Raw genomic sequence first — 21,169 nt, forward strand, 5'->3', positions numbered from 1 at the left:
TTAGGGGCCGGGCGTGCATCATAACTGCCTGGCCCCACCCTCCTCCTTGCGACAAGGAAAACTAGCTTTGTCCATAAATCTTTAGGGCTTAAAAGCCCTTTATTCTATATAGCATTTACCCTTATGAAAATGTACTATAGTATTTATAGTTTAAACAGCGGTATTTAATTGCAACAAGACTATGGTAACCTCAGGTAAAACTAAGCATGGATCATCACTACTGACAAACTTATTTTGTAAAGAAAAACATTTTTCTACACATATTTAAAACTATAAAAACAAAATCAAAAGAAAAAACATATATAAACCGATCAGCCACAACATGAAAACAACCTGCCAAATATTGTGCAGGTCCCCCCTGTGCCGCCAAAACAGCGCCAACCCGCATCTCAGAAAAGCATTCTGAGATGCTTTTCTTCTCACCACAATTGTAAAGAGCTGTTATCGGAGTTACCGTAGACTTTGTCAGTTCTAACCAGTCTGGATATTTTCTGTTGGCTTCTCTCATCAACAAGGCATTTCCATCCACAGAACTGCCACTTACTGGATGTTTTTGTTTTTGGCACCATTTTGAGTAAACACTAGAGACTGTTGTGTGTGAAAATCCCAGGAGATCAACAGATACAGACATAAACAAACCAGAACCGCCAGGCACCAACAATCATCCATGCTCAAAATCAATGAGATCACATTTTTTCCCCATTCTGATGGTTGATGTAAACAGTAACTGAAGCTCCTGACCCGTATATGCATTATTTTATGCACTGCACTGCTGCAACACCATTGAGTAGATAATCACAGTACAGTTGGTTTTTACTATAGTAAATTCATGATAATGGTGGTGATGTGTGAAAAGTGTGCTAATTTATATCGGTGCATGTCACAATGTTCTCTCAGCATCATGGCTGTTTTGTTGGGCTGTTTGATGTTTGCTCTCCGAGAGGTTTGCACCAGAGAATTCTGTGCCGAATTAAAATGTTTCCATGACTAACGCTGTGCTTCTCACTGGTCCTCGTAGGCTCGCAGCACTGTAACGTGAGCTGTGAGGTTGAGAGCTCGACACCGGTCCGAGAGATGCGTAAGCGAAGCTGCTCTATGCTCGGGCTGCTTTGTCCACTGATTCGGGCAGCGAACAGCCGTTTCATTCCACTTTTTATGCATTGAAAACGGCAATGCATAAATGGAGAGAGAGAGAGAGTGGGAGAGTTGGCCAACTCTGTAGTCGCATCGGCTGGAAAAACAGTCGCAAAATGACTTGTTTTTCACAATTTCACAATGATTTAGAGTTTTAAGTCAAGTCTCAAGTCAATTATTTACGAGTCCGAGTAGAGTCGCAAGACATTTTTTTTGCGACTTAAGTGCGACTCGAGTCGGATCTGCAGACTTGAGATTCCACATCTGCTATGTATGCTCGGGGTGAGTGCAAATGTTGTTGCTGTTCTTTTAAAAAAAAATGCCTACAACACTGATCTTACCACAAGAAGGACTTCACATGTTCCTGAATTAATACCCACGTCTCACCAAAGTCATCGGATTTCCACAGCTGCCAAAGAAAAACAAAAGAAACACAAAGAGGGATGAGTGGTTCAGGAGGCAGCAGTTTCTTTTATTACATGCAATATCATTCCACATTTTCATTAATCAACTTTCATATGAAAATTGTGGCCGATATCATATGATATTGTGGCAAACTCCAATAGCCAAAAGCCTAAAATAACAGTACCATTTATCTTACAAAAACTAGACACAGCTTACAAAAATGTAGACACCTTTGTCTAAAGTTATAAAGAACACTTGTATCAGGTGTATCAGTAAACATACCTGTTTATTTGGATGTGAACTGTCATAACCCAGCACCAGGTTTGGCCTCTTACTATGCAGCAGTAAATCTGTGGGCTTGAATGTGATAGAGAAGCCCTGGACACTTTTACAGAAGTCAAAGGTGTTCCACAGATAACTGTTTATGGTGTCAGTAAACAGGTACTGGAAGAAAAGAAATGAAGAAAAAAATAGATAAAGAAACTGCAACTTCAGCAAGCATAAAACAAAATCACTTTATGAATTGGTCAACAGCACCATAGATGTTCTCAGAGCTGCATGGCTATATTCAAGATAAACTGTATATTGGGGTTCAACAGTCTGAGACCACAGACAGACACAGAACCCCCCTCCCAACACAAAAAATACCAAATGTAAGCTTAAGACGTTTTGATTTTGTCACATTTCCTTGCTTCATCTGAAGCATACAAGATGTTTTTTGGAACACTCAAATCATGCTGGATAATGTGGATTATCAGATTATTTTGTACAAACCTGTGAAGTTCATGCCAGCTCCAGAATGTGCCGTCATTAAAGCAAAAATAGGACATACCAAATATTCTGAAATTTCAGAATTCAGTTCTGAAAGTTTAATTATAATTTTCACACAAATTTTTAAGCTCATTCAATTTCTAATAACTAAAAAAACATGTGGATTTACATGTGGACTACTGTATATTCCATGCATTTAGCTCCATGAGCAACCTACATCAAAGTGTTTTAGTAAAAAACAAAAAATTTAAATAAATTTAAATAAATATATATATATATATATATATATATATACACACACTCACTTAAAGGATTATTAGGAACACCTGTTCAATTTCTCATTAATGCAATTATCTAATCAACCAATCACATGGCAGTTGCTTCAATGCATTTAGGGGTGTGGTCCTGGTCAAGACAATCTCCTGAACTCCAAACTGAATGTCAGAATGGGAAAGAAAGGTGATTTAAGCAATTTTGAGCGTGGCATGGTTGTTGGTGCCAGACGGGCCGGTCTGAGTATTTCACAATCTGCTCAGTTACTGGGATTTTCACGCACAACCATTTCTAGGGTTTACAAAGAATGGTGTGAAAAGGGAAAAACATCCAGTATGCGGCAGTCCTGTGGGCTGAAAATGTTGATGCTAGAGGTCAGAGGAGAATGGGCCGACTGATTCAAGCTGATAGAAGAGCAACTTTGCCTGAAATAACCACTGCGTTGCTGCTGTGGGACTCTGCATATATATATATATATATATATATATATATATATATATATATATATATATATATATAAGGCATGTCAAACAGAAATATGTGTAAACTACCTTTACATTTTTAACTCTTTATTACTATAATTAAGACATGATGTAAACACACTATTAAAATGTTGAGAAAAATAACTCAAAATAATGTACTGACTCAAACGGCAACCAAACAACAGTTTTTTTTTTGCCATTTTTTGAAGTAACACAAATTGGCCTAATATTTTTTAATCCACGTACTGCTGTAAATTGTATTTTTGCTCAGCCCTTGGAGTTGTTCTCTTGAATTATAACACCATCTGTGGGTGTATAAGTGATTGGAGTAGTAGAATGTCATAGCTGCAGATGGCTTGGAAGTGGCTGACATAACAGTGGTCTTGTACAACCTTGGCTTAAATTAACAAAGAAAATAGAACCCAAGGATGTCACACTCAAGTTAATTTAGTTTCAATACTCACTCGTTTATTGTCCGCAGGGCTGTGGTAGAACTGGGAGATGACCTGTTTCTTGCCCTCCTTGTCCCCAGACAGTTTAAATCTTTCTGATATGTGGGTGAAGGTGGTTCCATAGTCATAGGACACATACACCTGTTGAATGTACAACACAAGAGTGTAAAACTTCCAATCTGACTCACAACTGTTGAAAAACTGGATGATGTACCAATATGTATGAATCTGTGAAACAAAACCTGCAATTACAGTTGATGTCAGAAGTTTACATACACTTAGGTTGAAGTCATTAAAACTAATTTTTTAACCACTCCACACATTTCATATTAGCAAACTACAATTTTGGCAAGTAATTTAGGACACCTACTTTGTGCATGACACAAGTAATTTTCCAACAATTGTTAACAGACAGATTGTTTCACTTTTAACTGACTATATCACAATTCCAGTGGGTCAGAAGTTTACATACACTAAGTTAATTGTGCTTTTAAGCAGCTTAGAAAATTCCAGAAAATTATGTCAATCCTTTAGGCAATTAGCCAATTTGCTTCTGATGGATAAATTGGAGTCAATTGGAGGTGTACCTGTGGATGTATTTTAAGGTCTACCTTCAAACTCAGTGCCTCTTTGCTTGAATCATGGGAAAATCAAAAGAAATCAGCCAAGACCCCAGAAAAAGATGGTTAATCCTTGGGAGCAATTTCCAAATGCCTGAATGTACCACTTTCATCTGTACAAACAATAGTACACAAGTATAAACACCATGGGACCACACAGCCATCACACAGCTCAGGAAGGAGATGCACTCTGTCTCCTAGAGATTAGCGTAGTTTGGTGCGAAAAGTGCAAATTTATCCCAGAACAACAGCAAAGGGCCTTGTGAAGATGCTGGAGGAAACAGGCAGACAAATATTTATATCCGCAGTAAAACTAATCATACATCGACATAACCTGAAAGGCTGCTCAGTAAGGAAAAAGCCACTGCTCCAAAACCGCCATAAAAAAGCCAGACTACAGTTTGCAAGTGCACAAGGGGACAAAGACCTCTGGTCTGATAAAACAACAAATGAACTGGTTGGCCATAATGACCACTGTTACGTTTGGAGGAAAGGTTTGCAAGCCGAAGAACACCATCCCAACCGTGAAGCATGGAGCTGGCAGCATCATGTTGTGGGGGTGCTTGCTGACGGAGGGACTGGTGCACTTCACAAAATAGATGGCATCATGAGAAAGGAAAATTTTGTGGATATATTGAAGCAAAATCTAAAGACATTAGCCAGGAAGTTAAAGCTTGGTTGCAAATGTGTCTTCCAAATAGACAATGACCCCAAGCATCGATCCTAACCGACCTAAGACAGGGAATGTTTTCTAAGATTAAGTGTGAAAAACTGTATAGTTGAACTGTATTTGGTTGTGTGTATGTACAGACTTCAACTGTACTTATTCAGTAATAGTGTGCATGCACATTTTTATATATAAAACTTTTGGATAAAATGTGCAAACATTTTCACACACAAATCATGCAAAAAATGTTTTCTATAATTAGGACAAAAATGTAAATATCTCAACACACAAACAGAAAAATATGAAAAAATTAAAATAAACAAATAAAAATCACAGGACTCATCAACACATGAACAAAGCTAAAAGAACAAATTTCTGTGCATACGCAGCTGTTGTGAATCTGGCAGAAATGTTGTGCAAGATCCTGTTCTGTGCACTTAATTAAAAAAAACACCTCGATAATTTAAAAATTGTACATGGTGCTTTCTGTACTGATTTCGTCTCCCTGCTTTTCTATAAGAACGGTCATGGTTGAATAAGCTATAATTTCCTGAACTGTGCCATCATAAATGCACTTCACGGGTGAGCAGATAACAACTCTAGCCCCTCATAACACTTTTGTTCATGCATTTCCATTAAATAATAAGTCAAAATCATTATTGCCACGCAGATAAAAAGAAATTGCATACAAGTAGGGCTGGGCTATGGCAAAAAAAATGAAACCTCGATTTTTATCAAACTTAAAGACGATTTACAATTAACAATTCTATTTTTTTAAATGTACTCCCATGATTCAAATAGTTTGTTCTTTATTTGAATGCAAGGAAACCTGGTTAAAGAAAACCAAGTTCTTTTTATTACAGGAAACAAAGTTGTGCAAGAAAATTTACAAACCACAACAAACTACAGGGACATTTTACAGAAAAAGTAAGACAATCACTGGTCCATGAAATTTTTTTCTGGGGATATTTCTTTTTTTTTTTTTTTTTTTATAAGCTAAAAGCACCAATTCTAGCTATTTTAGTGATTCAAGTTTAAGTTTACAATTTTGCAGAATTAGCTGAAAAATAAAGAGTATTTTGGTGAGGCTTGCTTCCATTTCACAAATTTGTTCAATTTTATTAACTGATTAGTTCAGCGACCCCTTCTGGAAATGTCACTAGGTGGCGACAAATGAGCGTCTTACGTGCTATGAGTGAGTCAGTGAATCATTTTGAGTCGTTCATGACCGAAATCTACCAAGAGACTTTATAGTGTTTAATCGTTAAAAGAACAAAGCAGATCTATAGTCTTCCTTCAGTCTGAGCATTATTTGTCATCCAAAAAGACAACAATAATAGTGAGTTTAAATAACGCCCTTACCTTCTCCTTTATTAAAACTTGCATGACTACAAATCTTCTGACTTCAGTGTAAGAATTATAAACACAAAGCTGATCTACGGGATAATTTTTCTACACTGACTTTCAATAATGTTCTTTTGTAATTGAAAAGTGCATTTCACATGAGTTGAATCAAGACATCAACACTCCGTTCAAGGACAGCCTCAAGCGCCACATCGCCCTCCACATGACAAGAGTTGCTGAAAGCATCACAGAGGGGCGATTTTACAAGTTTGCCACATAAAAAGTGGGATGTGTGCACAATAAACATTGAAAACATGTATTTGGAAGAGAGAAAAAAGCTTGCAGTTGCTTTGATAATAAAGAAGTAATAAAAGGACTCGTTTATGTTTTGATCTAAGCATTTTCTTGGTGAATTTAAATTAGTTCAATAACTGGGGTCTCTGATATATTTGTAAACGACAAGGTAATATTTAATTAAAATAAATTATGAGACATTCATTGTCTCTTCACAAATTTGGACAGTTTTTAAATATTTCCTGTTGCTTAGTACTCTCAAAGACATTATTGGTAAAGCAAAAACGTGTGTGTGAAAAACACTGGTGTAAAGTCACTTGATAGATTTCGATGTATTCTGCAGCGCTGACACAGAGTCACGTGAAAGACCCTTAATAAATATCATCAGACTGATGCATTTAACTTTAAAATGTACAACATTTTCTTATGGGGAAGCATGCCACCCGACCCCCCCAGAGGGTTCGAAGTCCACCCACAACAGTCTCACAAAATCATGTGAGAAAAACTGGATGATCTAATGAAAGTAAAGGGCACTGAAGCACCCAGGGAGGCCTTTTATCAGTATTACTCAGAGAGCACAAAAAAGCAAAGCTTTCTGCTCGAGATATTCTTTCATTGGCACTCTGGAAAAGAACTGTGATTGGTATCATGCAGTGCAGAGTCTAACCAGAGAAACAGGTAAATCTAATGTTAAAAGAAGAAACCCGTAGGATATACAGTGGGGTTCAAAGGCTGTGTCCATATTGAAAATCTGGGATTGAAAATAGAATTTAAACTGAAAATAACCAGAAAATAGAAGGATTTTGAACAATGTGAAACCAATAAAATTTCGATGTAAAATTAAAAAGAAATATATTAGACTCTGCACTATTTGCCATTAAGATTAAGACTTTTGAACCCCACTGCATGTTCAAAATTCTGATGTGTGATGCTAACTGTCAGGGTCTCCACACTTTTCGGCCAATACATTTACATGACATTTCCAGTCATAGACATTTCCGTGACATTATAAGATCATATTAATTTTCATGACTTCTCCAGGCATGCAAATCACAATTTTGCTGGTATTTCCAGGTAGGGCTGGGCAAGCAATATTGTGAATATTGTGCTGTTTTTAATGCACTTCTGATAAGCCCATTTAGGTTTCATAAAGTGACAGTTAATCAATATAACATCAAGACTGCGAGCTGGTCATATACGTTTATTAAACCTCAAATGGCTGCGATTAAAGACAGATAAACATACATTCTGCATTATATAATAATAATAAACTTGCCTTGGGTTCCACAGTAATAATGTGTATTATGCAATATTCAACAGGGTTCCAAAAAAATAAGTGTGCAAAGTAGTTTTTGCACACCTTGTTATTCCACAAAAATGTAGTCATAAAAATATATGGCGGTAAATCACGTTTTAGAGACTTCAATGTATTATTCTATATGAAATATAGAATAATCTATCAATTAAAATGATTCAGTCTAATTCTCCCTTTTGTTTATTCAAGTAAAAACTATGGGAAACTTGCCTTCATTATGTTTAAATAGATTTTTATTTTGTGCCTTTAAAATGGTAAATCTACTTGACTACAATTGCTGTTTGGATGAAATTGTGGTTCCATTTGGTAAAAAATAAAATCACAGCAAATACATATTTATCGAGATCATACATCAAATGTCGTCAATAGGCTGAAAAATATCTAGATGTAATTTTAAGCCACATTGCTCAGTTTCCATGTTTTTCATGATTGTTAGAACCCTGGACTGTTTCCATACATTCCAGATTAAACAATCTGGGATAAACTGTGCAAAGAAATAGTCAAAAGACAACAATACTCAACACAAAAGAAGTATACTTACAGAGCTGGTCTTGGGGTCTGTGGCACCAATGCTGTCTCTTGCTAACGCTACTATGACATCACTCTTTTCGCCGGCCCAGTGGACAACCATCTGATTATGAGAGTCATTCAGGTTGGCCTGCAAATGCAGATATGATGTATTAATCACAAATGATAAGCATATTTCTCTAAATTAAGTTGACTGGCTTCAAATAAACTTTAACATTTTGTTTTATGCATTTATTCTGCTGTGTTCAGACAAGTATCAATCTCTACACCGAACAAATCAATTTTAAATGGCGTAACAGTGTTTCACAACTGGCTTGAAGCTTATTTTCAAAGCAGTTTCTCTGTTTCCGCATTTCCCACAGGGTAATTTTCCACATTTTCCCATATTACATTACTAATATATAAACTAAAATGAATGTGCATTGCAGGTGTAACAGACAGAGAAGCTTTCTACATGAAAATAGACAATACCATGCACACAGACACAGCAAAATCCAGCTGAACTAGACCACAGGCAGGAAAACTGAAACTACGGGCTGCGATGTCCCAATTTGATCCATAGAACAAAGAAATGCATTTCATCTTTTCATGTCCACCCCCTCCCACACACACTAAGAACAGCTCATCTTTAATTCAAACTTCTGCTGGATGGAATGATATTCCGGACATTATTCAAAAGGAATTGCAAATTGTATTTGCAATTGCGTTTTCAATTTGTGGACGCATAAAATGTGACATAATCCAAACGCAATTGCAAATCGCGCATTACGGTTTGCATTTTCGTTTGAGCGAACGCACAGTGACTGCCAAATTTCAAATGGAAAAGCAAAGTCCGTTTGCAACTGTGTTTCCCATATCTTACGAGTTTTGGCCCTGTCATATTTAAATAGCAATTTCAATTACCACGTCTGCTTTTTCACTTTCTCAGCGTCGCGTATGTAGCCAGCCAAAACTCAAATGGAATACTATTTTTTTTATTTATTTATTTATTTATTTTATTGTTGCAATATTAACAAACAGAACAAGACGATACATACAAGAAATATAAACAATCTTTCAAAACAAAAGAGAAATTATGGTTCAGAATACATTAAGAGAGGAAATGTGAAAGAAATGTAAATATATTCAACAATAGTCTAAAAAGAAAAGAGAGTAAGAGAAGAAAGAAAAAAAAAAGAAGAAGAGGGCACAAAAGAAAAAAACATTAAGAGAGAATATTAAACATGGCACTAATTCTGGATGTTTTCATTGCTTTCTTGTTAACAGAAGTTGAAATTGTATTTAAATACATCTTCAATTCTTCTTTGAAAAAGCTAAAGTGGGGTTTACTTTTTATATATTTACATTTATGGATATGAAACTTTCCAATATATAAAAGAAGGTTTATACAAAAACATGCATTAATTAGATTCTTGTCTTTAACATAAAATCCAAAAAGAATGTGTCTATATGATAAAGGACAATCAGAGCATCAATATTGTTCCAGAAAGACCGAGTAAAAAGACATTCCCAAAACAAATGATCAACAGTTTCAGAGGAGGCTTCACAAAAGAGCAGGAAGTATCAATATCATTTCTACATTTCTTTAAAAAGTATTTAACTGGATAAAATCTATGAATAATTTTATAGGATATTTCTTTAACTTTATTAGTTAGAAAGAATTTCTGAGGAAGTGACCAAACATATGACCATTTAATATCATCAAAAGGTTATTCCAATAAGAAATGGAGGAAGGAATTGAAGTAACAGGGTCCAAAAATAATGACCTAATTTTATAATTGGATTTATGTATTGAAAAACAAATAGAACCAACCACAGTAGATTCAGGGCTAGGGGAGAAACAGAAGTCACTGTAGCACTATTATTGTTTCTAAACAGCATACAGATTTCCAAAGAGATGGCCTTGAAAACTATATTAAATTCTTTACTAGATACTGGGAATTGGTATCCTGAAACAAAATCGGAATAATTAAATAAATTACCTTCAGTATCAAATAGCTGGTTTACTAATATCACCCCATTATTGAACCAGTTTTCAAGAAATAAAGACTTCCTCTTATGAAGAATATTACAGTTGTTCCAAATTAAAAAATTATGCTTGTAAATAAGTTTCCAAGCCATAAGCATCTGCTGATGATAATTGGAAAGTTTGACAGGAAGTTTACTAATTGAATAATTGCACATTAAAAGAAAATGTATACCTCCTAATTGAGAAAAAATATATCTTGGGATTATACTCCAAATAGAAGATTGATTGTGAAGGAAACGTTTAAGCCAATTAATTTTAAGTTATTGTTAAGAGAATCAAAATCAATGAAATTTAAGCCACCTTTATTATAAGAATTCAAAATAACTGATTTTCTAATACTCAAATGGAATACTAATTCCCTTAGTATTTCCATTTCCGATGCCTTACACAGAAACCTGTCAATCAGGGTCAAGGGTGGGATTATGCTAAGGGGCGTGTTTGTCTTGGGAAGTGACGTCACTCACAGTCGACGGTCAAGAGGTGATGCCCTGAACAGACGCCGGTTTATCAAATCAAATCACTTTATTGTCACACTACCATGTACACAAGTGCAACAGTAGGTGAAATTCTTGTGTGCAGTTCCGAGCAACATAGCAGTCATGACAGTGACGAGACATATACCAATTACAATAAACAACATACTTACACAAAACAATTTACAAATCAAATGTACACATACTTACACAACACAATAATTATATACAATGTACAGTAAACAATACACAAGTAGGAGTATATGAAATATATATATATCTATGAAGTAGTATATTGAGGAGAATATGTTGACAGTCCAGTGTGAGATTATAGATGAATAAAGTGCAGTGCTAATTATAGCATGTCAATTGTGATGTCAATTCCCAAGACAAACACGCCCCATAGCATAATCCCACCCTTGACCCTGATTGACAGGTTTCCGTGTAAGGCATCGGAAATGGAAATACTAAGGGAATTAGTATTCCATTTGAGTTTTGGCTGGCTACATACGCGACGCTGAGAAAGTGAAAAAGCAGACGTGGTAATTGAAATTGCTATTTAAATATGACAGGGCCAAAACTCGTAAGATATGGGAAACACAGTTGCAAACGGACTTTGCTTTTCCATTTGAAATTTGGCAGACACTGTGCGTTCGCTTAAACGAAAATGCAAACCGTAATGCGCGATTTGCAACTGCGTTTGGATTATGTCACATTTTATGCGTCCACAAATTGAAAACGCAATTGCAAATACAATTTGCAATTCCTTTTGAATAATGTCCGGAATATCATTCCATACATATGATCCTCAAATGAGTTGCCCTCTGATATCTTCAGCCAGATAAAAAAAGAGGCCTTGCAGAACAATGTCTTTGTAATGTAAAAAAGGCAAACATCACTTTTCCTCTTTGTCTAAGGAAGAATGCTGTGGTTCATTAGCAAACAACAGGTTTACTTGCTCAACATTAGCATGTTAAACCACTCAGGACTTGAAAGGTAAATACCACTTCACAGAGTACAGAGGTGAATTGTGCGTAATTTGTTCTTGGTTAAAAATACTTTTACCATCCTAGTTTAATGTGCAGAAACAAGTGGTCGACGATATATCGCAGAAGATATACCGTTAAATCAACCGATATTCTCAATTTTTTAATTAGCGGCATTGGCTGATAAATTTTCCCCTTTAGCCAATTTGTTTCTTGAGGGCACTGAGAATCAACTGCTTGCATGTGATGCGACTGAAACATGTAAACGACCAGTCACCTTTTGTTTTGTTGATACGTGCCATTGTCTTACTACAATAATAGACCGGTGTGCAACACATATCAGAGCCACGACAGACGCGTTGATTCTCCCTCTCACTCCTCAACAGTTACCTGTAACTTTAACAGTCTTGTCTAATGCTAAAAATGCAAATATCAATACAACTGATATCATATACCATCTACAAATATGCGCATATCTTGTTTAAACAGATGTAATAAACCAACCTCACACAACTTCAGCAGATCCAGCATTCTGTGGAGCGCTCATTTATTTACCTCTAAAGCACGTATTCTAACAGTCTCTCTTCAACAGTTCCATGTAACTTTTCTAATGATAAAAGGCAAATATCAATAAAACTACTATTATATACCATCTGCAAATATGCATATATATCTCATTTCAAAAAATGTAATTCACAAACCTCAGGAAAATCCAGCGTTTTCTTCCCGTCAAGCACACATCTAATATCTTCCTCTGAAGCGTGTATTCTATCAGCCAGAATCAAAATTTCAGGATCAGAACCAGAAGTTCCTCTGATTCACAAATCATGAAGGTTAGTCTGTGACAATCCAAGCAGGTGATTCAGGTCCTTTAAACTGTCAGGAGATTGTTGCTCGCACTGGAGCTTTAAAGTAAAAACGCTTGACGTCCGCTACAAGTAAATGTCTCTTTCACTATGCACTGTATATGCAACAGACCTTTTTCACACTCTTGGGTTTTTAAACGCAGAAGAAAACGACTGCAGGGTAAACTTTGATAGAGGTGAATGGGAGATCACCGTTAATATAATATTTTTAGTTACCTATTTGCTCCAAGAGCAAAAGACAAAATTCACTATTATGTTTGAATGACTTTCCAGAAGAGGAAAAAAATAGAGAGCAGTGGATTTAGACAGATAGTCAGATGGGAGAAGATGCCAGATTTACGGTCACTCTCTCATCAGCTGTAATAGAAACCCACTCCCAGCTGTAGTAATTTGTAGAGGTCGACCGATTAATCGAGCTAAGGAGCTAAGTTCCTTGGAGAAAACAGTAAGGATTAAATTTGTATAACTCCTTTATATTCAATTAAAAACTTTTGATATGTTACTGCCAACTTCAAGAAAAAACATGACAAACGCGATAGTTGACATGACGTTCGGCTACTTTGGATATTGATAGCTAGTTGAAGTTGCATTATCACAGCAGAAGGGTTGCTATCATGTCACAATAAGTAAGCAAGAATTTTGCAATTACAGACAGTGAATCTGAGACTTTTATTTGTTCTGTTTGTGTGTCTTATATTTGAGAGGGTTGTCACTCAATGCAGAGAAATAAGTTATAAAAAAGATACCAGCGCACTATAGGCTAGTGAAGGACTGGCTTTGGTAAGCTCGGACGTTATCGGTTCTGCTGTCGGTACTGGAGAAATTAAGAAAATACATTTATTATTGCTATAAAGAGAAAGTTATTTTATCTCGCCAGCCATTTCTATGTATAATAATATGAAACCATTTGTCTGTGATGCAATTTAGCTATTCGCAGTCAGAGAGAGAGAGAGAGATCTCGCCATGAAAGCACAAAACGAGCCCTGCTTAATGAGTGACAGAACTAAACATTCAAACATAGCCTGGTTACACTTTAGATCTGTGATATTAGTCTGATTTTATTTTAGATTTCGCCTTCCAAAGATTATAAAAAGAATATTTATACATAAGCCGCATTCTGTCTAGCACAACTTCCTTAGAAGTTGTGCTAGACAGAACTAAAACTCAAACTTAACGTCAGAATCAGCACGATCAGTGATTGTTGTAAAATGCAGTCTAGCTACTGTTGCTAAATTGCGGGACGCGTATAATAATAAAAAGAGCGCAAGAGATACCGTTCCCAAGGCAGCGCGCACTCCGAAACAGACCGCAACGAGACAAGCAAAGTATAGGCTATTTTGGGTTTCATGTGCGTGTCTAAACGATCAACTATACACAAAAATATGTCAAAACGACCGGCTTGGAGATTCACTTACACAGTTTATGTCTTAAATGGACGTAGTTATGGAAATAGTTGGGAGAAAATATGATGCATCAGGAGCCTATTAGATCTGAACTCGGTCTTAAAGGGGAAGCGGTCTAATAAACATGCTGACGATTGAGCCATTACTGCGAATCAAACAACAAAAGGCAAAGAGAAAATCACTTACAGCTCTTGAATGAATAACTTCTGCATTAATAAGCATTAATCTATCTATGATAAACTATGCAGTGTTATTTTACAATTGATTACTTTATTAGATTTCTTTTTAGACCACACCTGAGCAGTAATGTTAGTAGACCTTCCTGAAATTAAATCACTGTGCCTATATAACGTTTATCTTTGTTTAATATATATATAACAAAAAGACTCATTAAGAATACCGTTAAAGTACCGGATCAATAAGCAGTATCGGTAAGAGTAGTAATACCATTAAAACCTTAACGATACCCATCCCTAGTTATGCCTGTGCTTCTCTTGGATGCTCTGAATATTGCATTACGTGTCTGGATTGCCCCTTAAAGCTGCATTTGGATCTCAACCTTCATGTCTCGGAGCAGTTCGTAACACCTGCTTTGTTTATTTAATATATTTGTTATACATTATTTATACAATATGTTTTTACATTATACATTTTTAATTTAAGTGTACAAGTGCAGATTGGTCAAGTGATCAATAAATGTATTTGTTGAGAAATTTTGTCTATCTTAAGTAATTATCTGTGTTACATTTTATCTTTCAAATAAAAGGTTCAAATAAGAGGCTAAAAACAAACATATCGGCCAAATATCGGCCAAAATAAATTGGCAGCATTAATCAGCCATCGGCCGACCCGGATTTCAAAAGATCGGCATCGGCCTGAAAAAACCCATATCGGTCGACCTCTAGTAATTTGTTTATTAAAACGAATTCCAGGGTAATATAACACAAAGAATAATGTTATAAATTTGAACTCAATATTTAAACAATTCAGAATATGAAAACGTTTGTTAGATTTACGTTGCTAAATAAGGCAGAAACATGTAATCACAGTCTGTGAAAAAGGTCTAGTGGTTTTATTCTGTATTTTTTGAGAAAATGCGATTGCTAACATGGACATGCAATCCATGGTTCCTGGAATACTGTGTGTTTAGTTATTTCATTCTTCCTAATATATTAACAATTTCTTCATGTGCAAATAACTTACTAAAATTTGATGACTAAACTGAAATCAGAAGAAACTGCTATCTACCATTTAAAATGCAATATTATTTTTTTAGATTATTTTTTACAAAGTAAAAGTTTAGTGTGAAATTGAGTAAATATAGTTTATTATAGTAAATATAGAGTTTTATAAAAATGTTTGCAATTTTATGTTTAAGTCATTTACTACATTCAAATGTGTGATATATCTGCATTGTATCAGCCTGTCGACCACTCTGCTCTCTGGATTTCAGCATTGGCAATTAAGAAACCAATATCGGTCGATTACTAGAAACAACTGTAAGTCAGTCATTTGTATGTTTATTGCCCCTAAAAAGTAAAAAGAAAGAGCATCCCGACCAGCCTGACACAGCAACATTGGCTCAACCAATGGTGCGAGTCTGGGTGGGACTCTCTGTTTAATAGTTTGATAGTTCAGGAAACCTCTTTGAAAACAATCATTCAGTGCATTACCAAGCATTTAAGATTTATTTCAGTCGGACCAAAACAATAATGCATCCTTTTAAAATGTCATGTTAACACTTAAGTATCGCAGTCAGATTTTTGCCAGACAATGTGATTGTAGCTCGGCTTCATCCAGTATGTAAAAATGTTTATCAGACCACAATTTGTCTAGGTGTTGTCCACGAGCTCCGAAAGACAGAAGGAACAGTAAACATTTTTAAGACGTTGCCAAATAGCTAGATAAAGTGGACTACACAAAAAGCCACAGAAGCTTGTTTTTAACTATGCATATAAAAGTGCAGAATGTTTTTGCAATTCCATTTGGTGATACTAGTGGTGCAGAAATAACACACTTCACCTTTAATGCAAACACCCCATATGTGTGTGTGTTTTTAAACCAGTTAAAAAGGAGACCATTTCTATATGTTAGCATTTCAATTCATCAGTATGTCACGGGCTCAGTACAAAAAGGGAAGCATTGATATTGGTTTGGATAAGTTTTAGGTTGTTTTGACTAAATGAATAGTGACTTTTTATCTTGAACTACTTTACCTTGAATGTAGAGTCATATTTTAATTCACTATGACATAGCAGTAAATCTCCCAGCCTTTTTGGCAAGCTGCATTCTAGTACAACACTACTGACTTAAGGAGACTGACAGAGCCATTAAGTAAACATACCTTAGACGTGACTTTAGACATAGCTTTAAAACACTAAGTTTGGTTTGGCTCTATTCATGAAACTTGATAGCTGCATAATCCTTAATTATCCAAAAGAGTATCATAATTTATTAAAAGAAATAGTTCACCCAAAAATGATAATTCTCATAATTTACTCATCCTTATGCAGTCTCAATCTCTTTTAAACTTGTATCCACTGTAGAATATATTTTGATGAAGATCTGATGTGAATATATCCATGCAATGCTAGTCAATGGGGTCCAACACTCCCAAGTTTCAAAAAGAACTAAAGGTCCATATGACTTTAATCCACGTCCTCTGAAGTGATACAATCAATTATGGATTAGTAGACTAAAATCTGGCTCATTCTTTATACTATAAATCTTGACTTCTGCAGTCTCCTAGGCGCGAAAATTATTTAAACTCAATTACACTTCCGCAAACTTGTGCGCAGTGTTTGTGTACACGGCCCGTCGATTTTGACTGCATAATGTATACATGGACAGACAATTGAATTTTGTAGCTCAACTACGCAAAAACCTGCTGTAGCTTGATCATAACTGTGTGTGTAAACGTACTCCGTTATTTAGTTAGACACTATGATATAAACTAAGAGACCAATTCTCATAACCAAAATATCAACAACAGCTGAATAGTTGCTAAAACAGTTCAACATCCTCATCAGGATGTGTGTGTGTGTGTGTGTGTACTAGAGCTTTCCCACAACTGTGCCAACAAACACCATGACAAAGCAAATGGTTGCAACCTGATTCCATTTTACCCTACCAAACTCTTAGTGCAAGATGCCGGACTCTTAGAAGAGGGGTGTCTGCAGTTGTAATGTGTGAATTAACAATGTGATCTCATTAAAACTTGTATGTAAAATTTGGTTCTAGCAAATGTACATTCTCTTGCGTTTGCATAGACACAGAAACTTACAATATTGACGTATTGACAGCATGTAAACGTTATCATTTTACGTATTAATACCTATAGAAACTTTCAAATGTTTACATGTACTGTGTTACATAATCAGTTAAATATATTTAATTTATAATTACTGAGATAAGTTAAATGCCGTCACATTTATTTAATGCAGTTGACATTATAATATGAAACTGTAATGGTTTCATTCAGTTTATTCATTTTAATCAAATTAATAAAAACACTGTTTCGTTTAATCATTTCATTTTATTTTTGTTTGCCATGGGACACAAGGAGTTGCGGCTGCCATATTCTGTGATGTATATGTTTGAATGAGGAATGATAGCATCACTCTGGAGTGCATCAGGTGAAGATTTATAGTGATTAATCATTTAAATTCCACCTCACACAATCCTATTGTATGCTGTCAGAAAGCACATCGGTTGCAGCACATCACCCTTTGGACTACTTTTGTACTGAATTTTGCTATTTTTCTGAATAAATTATTGGGATTAAATGCCTCTGGTTATGGTTAGGTTTAGGAGTAGGTGTGGGATTAGTGGTTGTAAATTATATATAAATTAACATGTCAATATTTTACGTTCTAAAGCTGTAAATACATAAAAATGTTTACGTTTTAGTGTCTATTCAAACGTAAAAACATGTATGTATAATGTTACAAATAGCTATGTATATTAATGAGATCAGGCTGGAATTAGCACCTCTAGCAGCCAACCGCAGGGTAACTCATTGCAATGGATAGATATGGTGCAAGATGTTTTTGTAGACTTGTAGAACATTTGTCCATTAATGAGTGTGCTGCTCATGCACTTACAATCAAAACTTACAATCAAAAATTATGATTGTAAGTGCATCCATGAACAAGCTGTTGTATATTTGCAGAAGCTTTTTGGTAGATCATCATTTCCTTTAGTTATATTATACAAAAGAGCTAAAATGCCATATATGGCCCAGAATATGGGGTATAAGCGAATATAAAATAGTGGAAACGTGATTGCTTATTTTATGGAATAAACATCTTTATCTGTCAAAATAAGCTGATGTGGTGAATCTCCTGAGATATTGATGACAACTCTTATTTTAAAGGATCATCACGTCATTAAATCCATTTTTAATGTTTGAAATTATTTTTTACACATTTCACTAACAGGTCATATTATATTGGAAATAATTTTTTAAACATAACTTCAGCCCACATGGCATGTCATTTCAGAATTTATATGTCAAATGTATATTAACAAATAGGATTTATTTTTTAGAATATATAGAAGATTAGTAGCATAAAGGGATATGGACAATATAACATTTAATGGACAAAGATGGTAAAATTTTTAATTATAGCTATTTCTGTAGTAAATTATTTTAAATTGCCCTCAAAAGCTTTATAATTCAGTTGTTAAAAACATTCCATGCAGGCCAGACTTTTAGAAGAGAGTTAAAGGGCTGTCTGCAACTTCAAGCTATACTGCAACTGAACATTCTGCTAATCTAACACAGCCCTCATTTATACTGACACGGCAATATCCTGACTGCATAGACAAAATAAAACTGTTAATTTCTGTGCAAATAATTTCAAGTTCCTTCTCAATTTTCTTGATGAAATAACAATGAGAAAAGAGAGACAGCGAAAATGAAATAATTAAAATATATTCTGTTTCTAATATATAATTCAGCAGAGACAGAGAAGGGAGAGAGGCAGGATGAGTGAGTATAAGTGTAGAGAAGTAAGCACTTGGGTACCTTCGCTCATCACGGCAAGCATTTCACTGCTTGAAACAATGACATTATCTCTGTAGCACTAACGTGTTGGGCCAACGGACCTATTTTCCTGCAGGCTAGTTCACTTCTGGCAACCAACAATACATGATTCACCATCAATAATATGGGTTAACCACACATTTCATTTTACTATGCCATAACCAAAAGAAAAAAACAAGGAGTCATTATCTTGTTAAAGCCCTAAAGTACAGTTAAAACCCTTTTTCATTACTGCACTATAGACATGTAGCATATGGGACCATCACAGACCTTGCATGACACAGATTATTTAAAAGGTGCTTTCAGTAGACTGGAGCCAATATAAAAAGTTTTACACATTAACGAATTAATTGTGTTTTTGTGAAGTTTGATCCAATTGGTGTACACACATGAGATGAAGACTACTCATAATAGTTTTCTAAAAAAAGTGCTTTATTCTACAAGGCGTGGGTCACCTCCTTCAATGTCTTTCGCCATGTTGAAATCACATGACCCACAGTGTTTCACTAAACATTGGCTACCACCTGTGTAGATACAATTGGCAATGCTTAGAAAATTGTTGTTTTGTGAGGCGAAGAGCAAAAAGAATCAGAATGAGCTTTATTGCCAAGTAATCTTTCACACACACACACACACACGGAATTTGTCATGGTGACGGAACACAATGGAACATACTTATTTATTGTGCTTTAGCAGCAGAGACAACGGGAGATCCAGTAGCTGTACTGCCAAAGAAGCAAAAAAAGGACTGAAACAACTTGCTTTAAGCAAGAAGACAGAAAGACCGGCAAAGGCAAAAAACTAGAGTAAACATCGGTAACGGTAAGGCATCTACATCTTCATTCATTTAGTGCAAGTAGCTTGGTACAGCGATTGTTGTGGATTTTGTGTAAACCATGATGTTGGTTGCTTGGAAAGTTCTTCAAATACAGTATTTATGGACATGCTAAATTATATCATCAAAAACAATTATAATCATTCCTTTACCATAACATTCTGTATCGCTAGATAATTTAGATTTTATGCTAAGCAGTTCTCTTATAAAGGTAGAAATAATGTGAAACGTTGACAGTCTCCAAAGTTTATATGTTGATTTGAGGGACAATAATAATCTAACCTTAACAGTAGAAGCATGCTCACTTGATTTCTGATGTTTGTTTTTAGGCAATTATATTATAGGAGTAATAAATAACTTTAGAAATGATCTCAAACTCTGACATTCTCCAGATGCAAATTATATTCCAAAGCTGACAGGGGCAACAGAGACAATCATGCTGATCCACGTTGAAAGATGGCAGTATAGCATCTAACACACCTGTAACCTCGGTGCTTAAAGCACACGACGTAGAGCAATGCTAACGCTAGCTAGAGAACTACTGATTGCCCCTTTAAAGGAAACATACATCCATACATAATGAATATATACGTAAATTTACTCTATTCTCCTTTGATATTCACTTCACAAAATATTAATAAATTACATCTCAATCCAATCATAGGCTAAAAGATTAATTTTGGGTTGATCTATAATTTTAATTGAGATGCATTTATTACATCATGAACTTTTTTAAGGGAGTTACAAAGAATATATGATCATAGCCAGACTGTTTAGACAAGTTCCAGTAATACTCCCTGAATTATTTGAAACATTGTGGGACATACATTTTTTATTCATTCTCATTATGCTTGTTTCTTTTCTATTATTTCTTATTAACTGTAAATTGCTTTCTCTAAATGAACCAAACATGTTCAAATGCTTAGATAAATTGTTTCTCTTTTTGTAGCCAAGTTGACTGAAGTTACTTTGTATGGAAATCTCTGGCACGGTCAGAGAGGAAAAGGGAGGCAGAGAACTGTGTCTTATCAGAGGACACAGCCGAAGAGTGAAAAACATCTTATTATTATGGAATGTGCTGAGGAAGACTAGTGTGGATGAAGAATAGAGCATTTCAGGACAGGAACCTGTCCTTGTAAGGTGAGGAAAGATTGGAGGTTCCTTGTAAGGTGAGGAAAGATTGGAGATTCTAATTACCTTTTATATTTAGCCAATCATTTACGGTAGTTGATTCTTTGTCTTTTA

The 21,169-nt window shown here is 35.3% G+C and overlaps 1 protein-coding gene across 1 annotated transcript in view; it reads right to left on the reverse strand.

Annotated features, from left to right (window-relative positions):
* Positions 1-21,169, reverse strand: part of LOC127631455 (sortilin-related receptor-like) — a 95,550-nt gene that overhangs the window by 66,882 nt on the left and 7,499 nt on the right. Inside the window, exons 2-5 of the mRNA XM_052109567.1 lie at positions 8,299-8,415; positions 3,530-3,658; positions 1,822-1,983; positions 1,476-1,543 (exon numbers count right to left, since the gene is read on the reverse strand). Of these exons, the coding sequence (XP_051965527.1) occupies positions 1,476-1,543; positions 1,822-1,983; positions 3,530-3,658; positions 8,299-8,415 (476 nt within the window). The remainder of the gene's footprint in view (positions 1-1,475; positions 1,544-1,821; positions 1,984-3,529; positions 3,659-8,298; positions 8,416-21,169) is intronic.

Source organism: Xyrauchen texanus, chromosome 38 (assembly GCF_025860055.1).
Source record: "Xyrauchen texanus isolate HMW12.3.18 chromosome 38, RBS_HiC_50CHRs, whole genome shotgun sequence".
Taxonomy (NCBI): Eukaryota; Metazoa; Chordata; class Actinopteri; order Cypriniformes; family Catostomidae; genus Xyrauchen; species Xyrauchen texanus.